The sequence below is a fragment of the Gopherus evgoodei genome, chromosome 5 (assembly GCF_007399415.2).
Source record: "Gopherus evgoodei ecotype Sinaloan lineage chromosome 5, rGopEvg1_v1.p, whole genome shotgun sequence".
Taxonomy (NCBI): Eukaryota; Metazoa; Chordata; order Testudines; family Testudinidae; genus Gopherus; species Gopherus evgoodei.
This window is the reverse complement of record NC_044326.1, coordinates 118,916,255-118,928,608: the sequence shown is the minus strand read 5'-3', so window position 1 is coordinate 118,928,608 and position 12,354 is coordinate 118,916,255. Positions and strand designations below refer to the sequence as shown.

At 45.3% G+C, this 12,354-nt stretch overlaps 1 protein-coding gene across 2 annotated transcripts in view; it reads right to left on the bottom strand.

The window, feature by feature from the left end:
- UNC5C (unc-5 netrin receptor C) overlaps positions 1-12,354 on the bottom strand; it is a 358,155-nt gene that overhangs the window by 81,532 nt on the left and 264,269 nt on the right. For both annotated transcript variants that reach the window (XM_030565104.1, XM_030565105.1), the window contains exon 4: positions 8,390-8,493. In XM_030565104.1, the coding sequence (XP_030420964.1) occupies positions 8,390-8,493 (104 nt within the window). The remainder of the gene's footprint in view (positions 1-8,389; positions 8,494-12,354) is intronic.

The following is a 12,354-nucleotide window of genomic DNA, read 5'->3' as shown; positions in this document are numbered from 1 at the left end:
AAAGGGACCCTGGCAGCTTCGGTCAGCTGTGCTGACTGAGCTGCTAAAATTCCAGTTGGCCACAGTGGGGCTAAGGCAGGCTCCCTGCTTGGCTCCATGTGGCTCCCGGAAGCGGCAGCATGTCTCTCCAGCTCCTAGGCAGAAGGGCGGCCAGGGGACTCCATGTACTGCCCCCGCTCATAGGCGCCAACCTGAGCGCAGGCTCGGCAGCTCCCACTGGCCTGGAATCATGGCCAATAGGAGCTGCGGGGCCAGCGACTGTGGGTGGGGGCAGTGCACAGAGCCCCTGGCTACCCCTCTGCCTAGGAGCTGGAGGGATATGCTGCCACTTCCTGACAGCTGCGTGTACTTCCTCTGTCCCCATGAAATGCTGGGGCTGCCTGAGGTCAGCACCGCCTGGAGCTCACACCTCCTCCTGCATCTCAAGCCCCGCTCCAGCCCTGAGCCCCGTCTCGCACTCCAAACCCCTCGGCCCCAGTGTGGAGCCCCCTCCCGCACTCCAAATCCCTCATCCCTGACCCCACCCCAGAGCCCGCACCTCAGCCAGAGCCCTCAACCCCTCCCACACCCCAACCCCCTACTGCAGCCCGGAGCCCCCTGCCACACTCCAAACCCCTCGGTCCCCTCCCACACCCCCTTCCTTCACTCCAAACCCCTCATCCCCAGCCAACCCTAGAGCCCGCACCCTCAGCCGGAGCCCCAACCCAACCGTCTGCCCCAGCCCGGAGCCTCCTCCCATACTCCGAACCTATTGGTCCCAGTCACGAGCCCTCTCCTCCATCCCAAATCCCTGGCCCCATCCCTGAGCCCCAGCTGGAGCCCTCACCCTCTCCCACACTCCAACCCCCAGCCCCAGCGAAAATGAGCAAGTGAGCAAGGGTGGGGAAGAGCAAGTGATGGAGGGAGGGGGGTGGAGTGAGCAGTGGTGGGGCCTTGGAGAAGGGGAGGGGCATGGGCATGGCCTCAGGGCAGGGGTGGGGCAAGGGTGTTTGGGTTTCTGCAATTAGAAATTTGGCAACCCTAGGCTGGACAGTTCTAACAGCTGGCAAGAAAGGAGGAGGAGCCATTTTACCACAGATTGCCAGCAAGGGAACCATGGGCCACAGCTTGGGAACTTTGATGTTTGAACATGAAGTACTACCAATCACATCACCAAGTTTGAGCATGAAATCTGGAGAATGTACTGCCCCAGGAAGGAATCATGTAAAATACTGTGGGTAGATAACTTTGTGAATGCTACTGAAAGTTCCAGTTGTGCAAGCTACATTAATGATAATCAGCTCATATACTTCAGAGACTAAGGCCATGTCTACATCTAAAATTTTGCAGCGCTGGTTGTTACAGCTGTATTAGTACAGCTGTATAGGGCCAGCGCTGCAGAGTGGCCACACTTACAGCAACCAGCGCTGCAAGTGGTGTTAGATGTGGCCACACTGCAGCGCTGTTGGGCGGCTTCAAGGGGGGTTCCGGGAACGCGAGAGCAAACCGGGAAAGGAGACCAGCTTTGCCGCGGTTTGCTCTCGCGTTCCCGGAGCCACCCAGCAAACCGCAGGGAAGGAGACCTGCTTGCTCGGGGTTCCGGGAACGAGAGAGTAAACCGGGAAAGGAGACCAGCTTCGCCGCGGTTTGCTCTCGCGTTCCCGGAGCCACCCAGCAAACCGCAGGGAAGGAGACCTGCTTGCTCGGGGTTCCGGGAACGAGAGAGCAAACCGGGAAAGGAGACCAGCTTCGCCGCGGTTTGCTCTCGCGTTCCCGGAGCCACCCAGCAAACCGCAGGGAAGGAGACCTGCTTGCTCGGGGTTCCGGGAACGAGAGAGCAAACCGGGAAAGGAGACCAGCTTGATTACCAGAGGCTTCCTCCTTCCACGGAGGTCAAGAAAAGCGCTGGTAAGTGTCTACATTGGATTACCAGCGCTGGATCACCAGCGCTGGATCCTCTACACCCGAGACAAAACGGGAGTACGGCCAGCGCTGCAAACAGGGAGTTGCAGCGCTGGTGGTGCCCTGCAGATGTGTACACCTTCAAAGTTGCAGCGCTGTAACTCCCTCACCAGCGCTGCAACTTTCTGATGTAGACAAGCCCTAAGAGAACTATATCCGGCAGGGATCAGGGGTTCTGGTCATTTTGCCAAAAGCAGAAACTGATGGACTAATCTTCTGGGGGAGCAGGGTAATCTGTCTCTAGGGTCAGGGCCGGTGCAACCATTTAGGCAACCTAGGCGGTTGCCTAGGGCGCTAGGATTTGGTGGGCGCCATTTTCTTCGGCAGTGATCGCGGTGGCCGGATCTTCAGCCGCTCCAATCGCTGCCGGCATTTAGGTGGAGGGAGCTGGGGCAGGGTAGTGCGGGGAGGCCTGCCTTCAGCAAGTAAGGGGGGAGATGGCACGCAGGGGAGCTCCCCGCCCCAGCTCACCCCTGCCCCGCCTCCTCCCCGAGCATGCCGTGGCCGCTTCACTTCTCCTGCCTCCCAGGCTTGCGGCGCCAATCAGCTTAGGCGCTGCAAACCTGGGAGGCGGGAGAAGTGAAGCAGCCATGGCGTGTTTGGGGTGGAGGCGGAGCAGGGGTGAGCTGGGGCTGGGGGGGGTGCCTCAGGGCGGAGGGTGGGGAGCTGCTGCAAGGGTGAGGTGCCTCAGGGCAGAAGGGGGAGTTGGCGCGGGGGGGGACACCTCAGGGCAGAGAGGGGAAGCTGCTGTGGGGGGGGCTTCAGGGCAGGGGGGCAGAGGAGAGGGGGCGCAAGGTGGAAGTTTTGCCTAGGGCGTGAAATATCCTTGCACCAGCCCTATTCTAGGGTATGGAACCAGTCCCTGCAATGAAGAGCAATTTGAGGCAAGTCTACCTCGTCAGTACATTTGGAAATATTTCTAATAGCTGTTGTGTTTACATTCTCCTGTGTTATAAATCTTCTAAACATATACATCAAACTCTGCTGTTATTAACTGGAGGCAATGAAAGAAAGTGGTGTCAGGCAGCTCTACTTTGAGTCCCAGAGCCATCCTGGTCTGCACAGGGCAGGGTAATGAGAGAGGAATGCATGGCGACATGCACCTCACTGCTTCTTTTATTCACAGGGGGTACGTCTACATTGCAGCTGTGACCCTCCTAGCTGGGGCAGACAGATTTGTACTGGAGGGACTTGGGCTAGCACACTAAAAATAGGTGGGTTGACATTCCGGCTTGGGCTCTCAATTCTAGAGCACACTAGCTCAATCCTCACTAGTGCAAACCTATCTCCTTATGTTCGGAGGCTTGCTCCCAGCTGCATGTAGACACACCCAGAGAGGCGAGAGGCCTGGCGGTTTCTCCAAACCAGCAGACCATGCCCTATTGTGGCTGTGGAGCATTCACTGGATTATAACACTTTTTAAAGCTAGAGACAAATTCTTCCCACACTTACACCAATGTATCCCCACTGGCTGCCAGAGGATTTGCACTGGTGTAAACAAGGGAGGACGTTAGCCTCGGGAGTGAATTCTTGCCCTATTACTGCACTGCGGGCAAGGAAAGAGGCTGTCTGTGCCCTTATCACCTATTAGTACAACTGAAAGTAGGAGTTAGGGAATTTGCAAATAGTCTGTGTTAGCATTTGGTAAGTAAAGGAAGATGGAGAGATGTGCCTCCTTACATGTCACAAATCAACTTGGCCCCTTCCAGCCTCTTCCCTATTGATACCTGACCCACAGGTAATTCCATCATGTATCACAAGGGGCCACAAATGGCAATGCCATTTCCCAGCTGATCTGCATTCATGGCCATCAACCCCTCTGCTCTCCTCTCTACAAGCTCACTTTCCTGCTGGGAATATAAAACACTCCTTGGATGACAGTGAACTTGCATGAAATGCATACACATGAAGTTCCAATTAAGGAATAATGGCAGCAAAACATAAGCCCTCTCTTGAAACAAAGCAAACAGCAGTCATATTAATAATCAATTAGATGGAGCAGCCACCTGATGCTGCCTATTTGGAGAAGTCCCTAGTTGCCACTAGGTTTTTGCTCAGGCAAAACCAGCCGAATAAAGTTTATGCCACACTCATTTTGACTCAGCAAAACAACTCCTCCATTTGCCACTCGACTCCTTGATGTTTTTTTTTCTTCCTCTTCCTAATTAAAAATGCAAAGATAGATAAATATAGTGCCAGTTTTTAAGCTCTGCTGGGTCACCAAGTTTGTATGCTATGCCCAATTATAATTAGAAAAGCAATTATCTCCTTGTTGAAGGTGCAGCAAATCACATTTCAGTGCAAAACTTCATTTAGCTGCTTATGGCATATTAACTAATCTTACATCTCATTGATGTTTTGATCTATAACTTATTGCAAGGAGCTAATTTGATGGGGCTGCAAGTCTCTGAGTATATTTCTCACTCACAATATGATACTGGCATCTTTCAAAGAACAAATTAAATGAGCAAAGGGATTAATTGCTAATAATTCTGTTGCATTACCTTGGGAGAATCCCAGTATGTGCCCCTATCAAGAATGTGCTCCTTTCTTGGCTTTTCAGAGATGCCTGAAAGAGTCCACATGCCAAGAGGAGGCGGAATTAATGCTGAGGCTTCAGATGTAATCCAGAGGACTGGAACTGTCTGATCTTCAGAAGTGCTACACGCCTGCAGATCTCATTGACTTGACTGGAGTTGAGAGTTCTCAACATCTCTGAAAATCAGGCCCCTAATGCCTAGTGATAGTCAAATGCAAATCTCAAAAAGCCTTATTTATTTAAATAAGTATCCAACAGTTCAGATGCTCTTTGTCTGATCATCTTTTATCTCGGTATAACCCAGTGTCTCAGTTGAGGAAAGGCATGATATAATGTGGCACAAATACAGAGCAACGGATTTTGCAGCTTCTTTTCTCATTCCTTTAGTTATGTGCAGAAATCTCATAAGAATCTTGCTTATGGTATTTTAGCATTTCCATTACTTGTCTGGGGTACAGTCAGGAAATAACCAACTCTTACCCAGACATTGCAAAACGCTTGAAAGGTTTGGTGTGAGTTTGATTCTAAAATGTAAAATTCCCATGTGGACTGGTTTCCCATCCTTACTGAAGCCCTAAGGCACACAATTAAGCATTGCTTTGGAGGCACTGCAATGTTTTGGAAACCTAGAAAGAGCCAGAGCTATTGTTTTTTTGTGTTATTTTTGCCATGTCACTGCTCATTCTTCCTACTGTGTCAGCTCTCCTTCTGCAACCTGCCACTGTGCAGCTGGCACTACTGCTATTCTTAGTTGGTGGTCAGGGTATACAGCCACAGAGAAGTTGATTTGATTTCCATAGTAACTGAACAAATCATCAGTTGCCTTTCCTGGTCCCCAGGGAGCAAGCAGGATGAATTTTGGTTTGACCTCAGACCTTCAGAGCATTGTGTTGTAACACACACCCTTGTATTTGGATCTTGGGCTTTTTAAGTGTCTATAGTTTCAATCTACTCTAATGCGCATGATGCCATAGTGGAGCTAAAGCACTGGTAAGTGCTGCTTTAAGAGCTTTGCTCCCTCATCTCTATCTTAGTCTTTCTTCCTCCCTGGGGGAGGAGGTGAGGGGCTGGGATAAAAACTGTGACATGGCTCAACCTGCTAAAAACAAAAAGGATCTGTTCTGCCATTGATCCATAGGGGCTTGATGTGGTTAACTGCCATTTACCATGCTAGGAATTACATGTCTAAATCCTCTTTGCGTTGACAGGGATAAATTCGCTCTCCTCCTAACAGTGGGTTATTTCCAGCCCTTCATAATACAAATTAAAATAAAGAGAAAAAAACAAAAGCAAAGATTTCAATGACAGGGTTATATAGTAATATCAGTGTGAATTATGTTACCTGCAACATAGGATTTTTTTAAACTATTCACCATTTCGAAAGCTGGAAAAATGCAAGAAAATGTGGGTCACCGATTGGTCTGGATTGGATAGCACGGTAATCTGTTTCTAGGGCCAGAAGCAGTCCCTGTAATGAGGAATAATTTGAGGTACTCTTGTCTGCTTCATCAAATCTGGAAACATTGCTAATAGCTGTAGTGTTTACATTACCCAGACAGACTTGGGATGTCAGGAATCAAAAACATTCTTTCTATAATGTGAGAGAGCCTAACAGCTGATTGCCCGCCTTCCTGAAGTCCCTTCTTTCTCGTTAACTATATCATCATATCAGAAAGTTCTCCGAACAAATAAATGAAGTCTTAAACAAAGAACACATTCATCTGTAAATTAAAATAATCATGTAATCCTTCAACCCACCAAGTTACCTTTCATCTTTCCATTTTTTAAATTTATCATACCAGCTTCAGCAAGTGCCAGTAATAAAGTGTCACATTAAGGTATTCCTATTCATTAGTTTTCAGGTCTTTGTTCTTTTAACAGCATTGGAAAGAGTCTACAAAGAAGCTGCATTAGGCTGTTCTCCAATCTGGGTGTTTGATCTCCCTCCTGACTTCAAAAGTGAGAAGTAGGGGAGGGGAGAGAAACATTAAGAATAGTTCTTTTGAATGTCAGACAGGGTATGGCTCCTGAGCCAGCCAAATGTTAATTGGTGTCTGCCCCGACCATGGTACAAATAAGATTTACAGCCAATTAGCTTGCAGCTGTGAATCTTTACTACTTAACAAAGTGAACTGTCTGTTAGAGAGTATGAAAAAAAGCAATTATTATATGGTAAACTCACAGAGAATCTTTTCAGAGATCAGTTTCTTGGGATATGCTGCACTATGAAGTGTACACAGGAACCAGGGCATATTAGCTTTTAAAGCAGTTCAGTGAAAGGAGGATACATTTAATCCGATTTAAGAAAAAAACAATTAAAAAGGCTAATGCTGCTTCCATAATGTCTGTAACACAGACGAGCGCCCCCTTTCTACTCATCACGCTAACTCATGCTGTTTTTCTCTCCTCCACGTAATCAGGCTTTCTGTTTTTTTTGACAGAAGAGATGAACTAGCTGTTAAGTCGCTGAGAGGTGCAGAGCCATGTGTAACACTGCACACATTCTAACTGCCACTCATGAGCAAGCTCAGCTACCAGGGATGGTAACCAAGTCCCCCACTATCAGAGAGCATCTTCGATATGACATGGCCTGTTATAAATACACTTGTAAAGACACAACAGTAGGTTGGCAGGATGCTAAGAAGCAACAAAAGTTGATAAGTTCTTGAGGAAAGTCAACTGATTAATATCATGGCTGTCAGAAAGCTGGCTCGTCAGACTCAATCACTTCTTTGAGCTTTTCAGGATCTTAAAAGGGAAAGAAAAAAAGCTTACTGAAAAGTATGTGTGTGTGTGTGTGTGTGTGTGTGTATGTGTGTGATCTATTATGTTAATTATTCCTTCTGTTGTTTGTGGACATTTGTTTTGCAATTCTGATTAGATCCAAGATCTAGTTTGATAGGGATGTAACACGTTAAGCATGCTCTCCTGAGAAATCAGTCATCAACAGTGAATGACAACCACTTTGCTACTTAACCATGACAGACTAACTTATCCTAATGCAAATTGGCATCAGTTTCTTCTGAGCATGGTGGAGAAAGAATGAGGAGAATTCTGATTAGGGAATTACCATCATTAACAATAATTTTTTCTGCTAATCAGCAGAGTTGAATTTAGAATTTCAGCAGTCCCCTTGTGATTCTGAAACCCCCCTTCTGCGAGGAACGAGTTCAAAGCCCTGTTCCACTAGCACCACCACCATGCTGAGGTAAGCTCCTTTTCATGGAGGAGTCCATCACCGCCTGTGTACACAGTTTTTGCTAAATAGTGCAGAGTTACTCCTGCCAGTAAGAAAACAGAGTACCCTCGCCTGTGTTTTTAATTGCTGTTAGATGGAACAGAGAAGCCATGTTAGAAGACGGATTATTTTCCTTCACACCACCCTGTTTCAGCTTTGAGAGATCCCTTATCAGATCATGGTAGGGGCCCGTGTACTGTGCTATGCAGTCTGTGTGAGAGTGTATGTGCACCAATGTGTGAGGAAAATGAAATATTGCAAATTAAAAATAAATGTTTTAGTAAGACATGAAAGCCAGTTGCCTCAAGGACAGCAATTACTTTAACTTTAAAAAAAGACAAGAAAAAAAATAACAGGGTTGCATTCATAAATCCCACCAGGTATTTGTCCTACTGATGCCAGATATAATACTGCTGTGCTCTGATTTCATGAAAGAGAACAAAAAATAAAACTGAACTGCCTGTGGCTCTGCCCAGTGGGTCATTCTAATTGACTCCAAAGTCATTAATCAGTTCCCAATCAATCTATTCTACCAGCAGCAGGCAGTTAGGTCTCCATTACCATCCATTCATCATGCCATACCCTAATTCACTGCACCATTAGCCACATATTAGGCCTTGGTTAGGACAACTAAGTGGCAATTGCTAGCGCAGGAAGCTGTTGTCACTCACCTCAGCTACTGGGATGCCTTCAGGTGGACGGCACTGGAGCAGGACTTCCTGTTCCAAAGACACTTCTTTTCCCAGGGGCTCCTGTTCAAAAGTCTTCCGGAGATCTAGTAAAAAACAAAAGCAGGTTGTGAGGTCATTAATTCTTCTTGCAATGATTTACAGGCGATTGTAGTAGTGAAGAATGCGTGTTAGGGTATTTTCAAGCAGACAGGGAGACACAATCTCTGTCCTGGAGAGACCCTAGTCTAAAAAGACTTAAAAATATTTTCACTTTATTTTATCGTGTTGGAGAACTTGTGAGAAAAGATTTCTTAGCAATTTTATTATTATGTATTATTTGTATTGCTGTATGCCTAGGAGCCCCACTCACAGACCATGACCCTATTGTGCTAGGCGCTGTACAAACAGAACAAAAAGTTGGTCCCTGCCTCAAGGAGATTACAATCTAAGCAGATTATAACCATCATCATCATTTGGAGCTGGATTGCTTTTGGGTCCTGTGCAACTTCATACTAGAGAGAGAGAGAGAGAAAACACAAGGGGCCTCTTCCCCATTCTCCCCACCCACCCACCCAATCAATCACAACGGGAGTCCCTGCACTCAGGGAGCATCAGAGCTCTGTAGGACTAAGGCCAGGGTTCTCAAACTGGGGGTTGGGACTCCTCAGGGGGTCGTGAGGGTCTTACATGGGGGATCACGAGCTGTCAGCCTCCACCCCAAACCCCGCTTTGCCTCCAGCATTTATAATGGTGTTAAATACATTAAAAAGTGTTCTTAATTTAAAGGGGGGGTCACAGTCAGAGGCTTGCTGTGTGAAAGGGGTCACCAGTACAAAAGTTTGAGAAGCACTGGATGAAGGTCTTATCGATACTAAGGTCTGGTATACACTAAACATTTAGCTCAACATAACTATGGTGCTCAGGGGTGTGGAAAATCCACACTATATAGTGCTGTAACTATGCGACCTAACCCCCAACTTTGACACAGCAAGATCAGTGGAAGAATTCTTCCATTGAACTAGCTACCATCACTTAGGGAGGTGCCATTCCTACGGCCATGGAAAAACCCTTTCCCTCATAGCCTGCATCCACACTACAGAATTATGCTGGAATTGCTCTGGTGCCATAACTATGCTGCTGTTGTCCCTGTAGTGTAAAGGTGGCCTTGGAAAGTGTGCTTGTTTAACTAGCTGGATTTAAAAATCAGTCTAGTTAAACCAGTACAAAGCTGTAATGTAGATGTACTTAAACCAGTTTAGCCCTTGGTTATATTGATTTAGCTTAAGTTGGTAATTTACTTGGTAACATTTTAAACAAACTCATTTAGTTAAACTGATACATTTTTCTAGAATAGGCAAGGCCTAACATCGCTGTCCTACACAGGGAGCTGAGAGGAAAGAAAACTGCGCTACGGCTCTGCTCCCTCTCTATCCCGTGCAGAGAGGGGAATGGACAATGAACTCCTTTGACAGGCGGGGCAGTAAGCACCAGAAAACATTGTGCTCTCTGAGGCACAATATGCTCAGAGCTTCCTGTGGCATATTCTTGCCAGAGCTGCTGCTGACTTGGTGTGCATCCATGCCACACCCAGTGCAGGGCTGTGGCTACAAGCAATAGTTTTGGAGAATTAGAAAAGACATTGTGCAGCACTACAATAAGTGTGTTGTTTTTAGGGTTCTCAATAAAACCTTGCTTTTCAGGGGTCTTAAAACTATAGCAGAAAAACAAACCCTGAACTAGAAGTTGGTGTGGTCTAGTGGTCGGTGCAAGAAGGCTGGTAGTAAGAATGACTTGCTAATTTTATTTTTGCCTGTGCTGAGGACTAGCTACATGACCTTGGGAATGTTGACTAATCTCTCTGTTTGCTTCACCTCCTTCGGCCAGGTCTACACTACAGAACTTCTCCCATTGCAACAGTTACCACCTCGTGCTAAGGCGGATTAACTACGCTGACGGGAGATGCTCTCCTATCAGCATAGGAGCTGCTGTAGCACTGAAAGTGAAGACAAGCTCTTAGTTTGCTCAGCATAAAAAAGGATATAACACCAACTACCTCAGAGGGGTGTTTGTGAGGTTTAATCCATTCATGCTGGTAAAGAATGTTGAGTCCTTCAGAGTAACGGTACTTCAGAAGTGTAATGCATTCTCAGTTTTTCTTTTAGATTTTAAACAAACAAAAATTAATCACTGTATTTAGTTGAGTAAAATACAAAAATAGAGTTTAATGTTTAATGCATCTATAAAGACACTCCCAAAAGAGATGCATTGCCTCCATCCAGCAAATGTATTTAATATATTTTATTCAATATCTTCATAAATGATTTGGATAATGGCATAGAGAGCACACTTATAAAGTTTGCTGATGATACCGATCTTAGAGGGATTGCAAATGCTTTGGTGGACAGGATTAGAATTCAAATTGATCTTGATAAACTGGATAAATAGTCTGAAATAAATTGGATGAAATTCAGCGAGGACACATGCAGAGTACCATACTTAGGAAGGAATAATTAATTGCACAAATACAAAACAGGAAATAATGCCTCGGAAGGAGTACTGCAGAAAAGGATCTGGGGGCTATCGTGGATCACAGACTAAATATGAGTCAACAGTGTAATACCGTTGCAAAAGAAGCAAACAAGACATGAGAAGTAATTCTTCCTCTCTGCTCAGCACCAATAAAGCCACTGCTGGAGTATTGTGTCCGGTACCGGGCACCACATCTCAGGAAAGATGTGGACAAATTGGAGAAAGCCCAGAGGAGAGCAACAAAAATAATTAAATGTCCAGAAAACATGACCCACAAGAAAAGATTGAAAAAACTGGGTTTGTTTAGTCTGGAGACTAGAAGACAGAGGAGGGACATTATAACAGTCTTCCATTATGTAAAAGGTTGTTATAAAGCGGAGGGTGATAAAGTGTTCTCCTTATCCACTGAGGACAGGAGAAGAAGTAATGGGTTTAAATTGCAGGTAGGGAGATTTAGGTTACACATTAGGAAAAACTTCCTAACTGTAAGGATAGTTAAGCACTTGAACAAATTACATAGGGAGTTTATGGAATCTCCATTATTAAACATTTTTAGCAACAGGTTAGACTAACACCTGTCAAGAATAGTCTAGATAAAACTTAGTCCTGCCTCAGTGCAGAGGACTGGACTAGATAACCTATCAAGGTAACTTCCAGTCTTACATTTCTATGAAACTATGATTCTACATCCAACGTGTGTATATAAATACATTTTAGGAACTATTACAACAGGTTTTATTGTGCTCTCATATTAAAACTAGGAGATAATAGGAGAATATAGCGTTAATAATAATAGTATACTGTCATAAATAGCAAATAATAAATCTCAGGTTGTCAGATACCACGAGTGCAGTGTAACTTGATTAGATAGATAGATAATCCTAAGTCTTCCCCGACATATTGTTTTCTGTCTTCCCATTTCCCTTCCAAAGCATTAAATGTAGATCTGAAGCTCACTCAATAATCTTTTATACACACACACAAAATATATAGAGGGAGAGAGAGAGATTATATATATTAGATACACCTACATACACACAGAAACACTATATATCTAAAGCATTTTATGAGATGAGGAATACTGTGTGTGTACATATGTATACACGCACATACACGTACAATATACCTCATCTCATAAAATGCTTTGTTTTTAAAACAAAGCTTTAATACTTACAAATTAAAATACATTACCCATAACGTGCAATAATTACATTTAGTACACAAACAAGCCGCCTTCTGATTATTATAAACAGGTGGCAGAGTTGAGTGTGAGCAGTACGTGTTCAAAATTTCAGTAGAGTTTTTACCGGGTGGGATTAATGCACATGAAGCTCCACATCACTCAGTGACCTAATTTGCGGTGATATTTTGAAAATGCCACTGCATTACAGTGGGTCAATGATCTGCAAACTAAAAAATACTCTAAGTACAGGTCT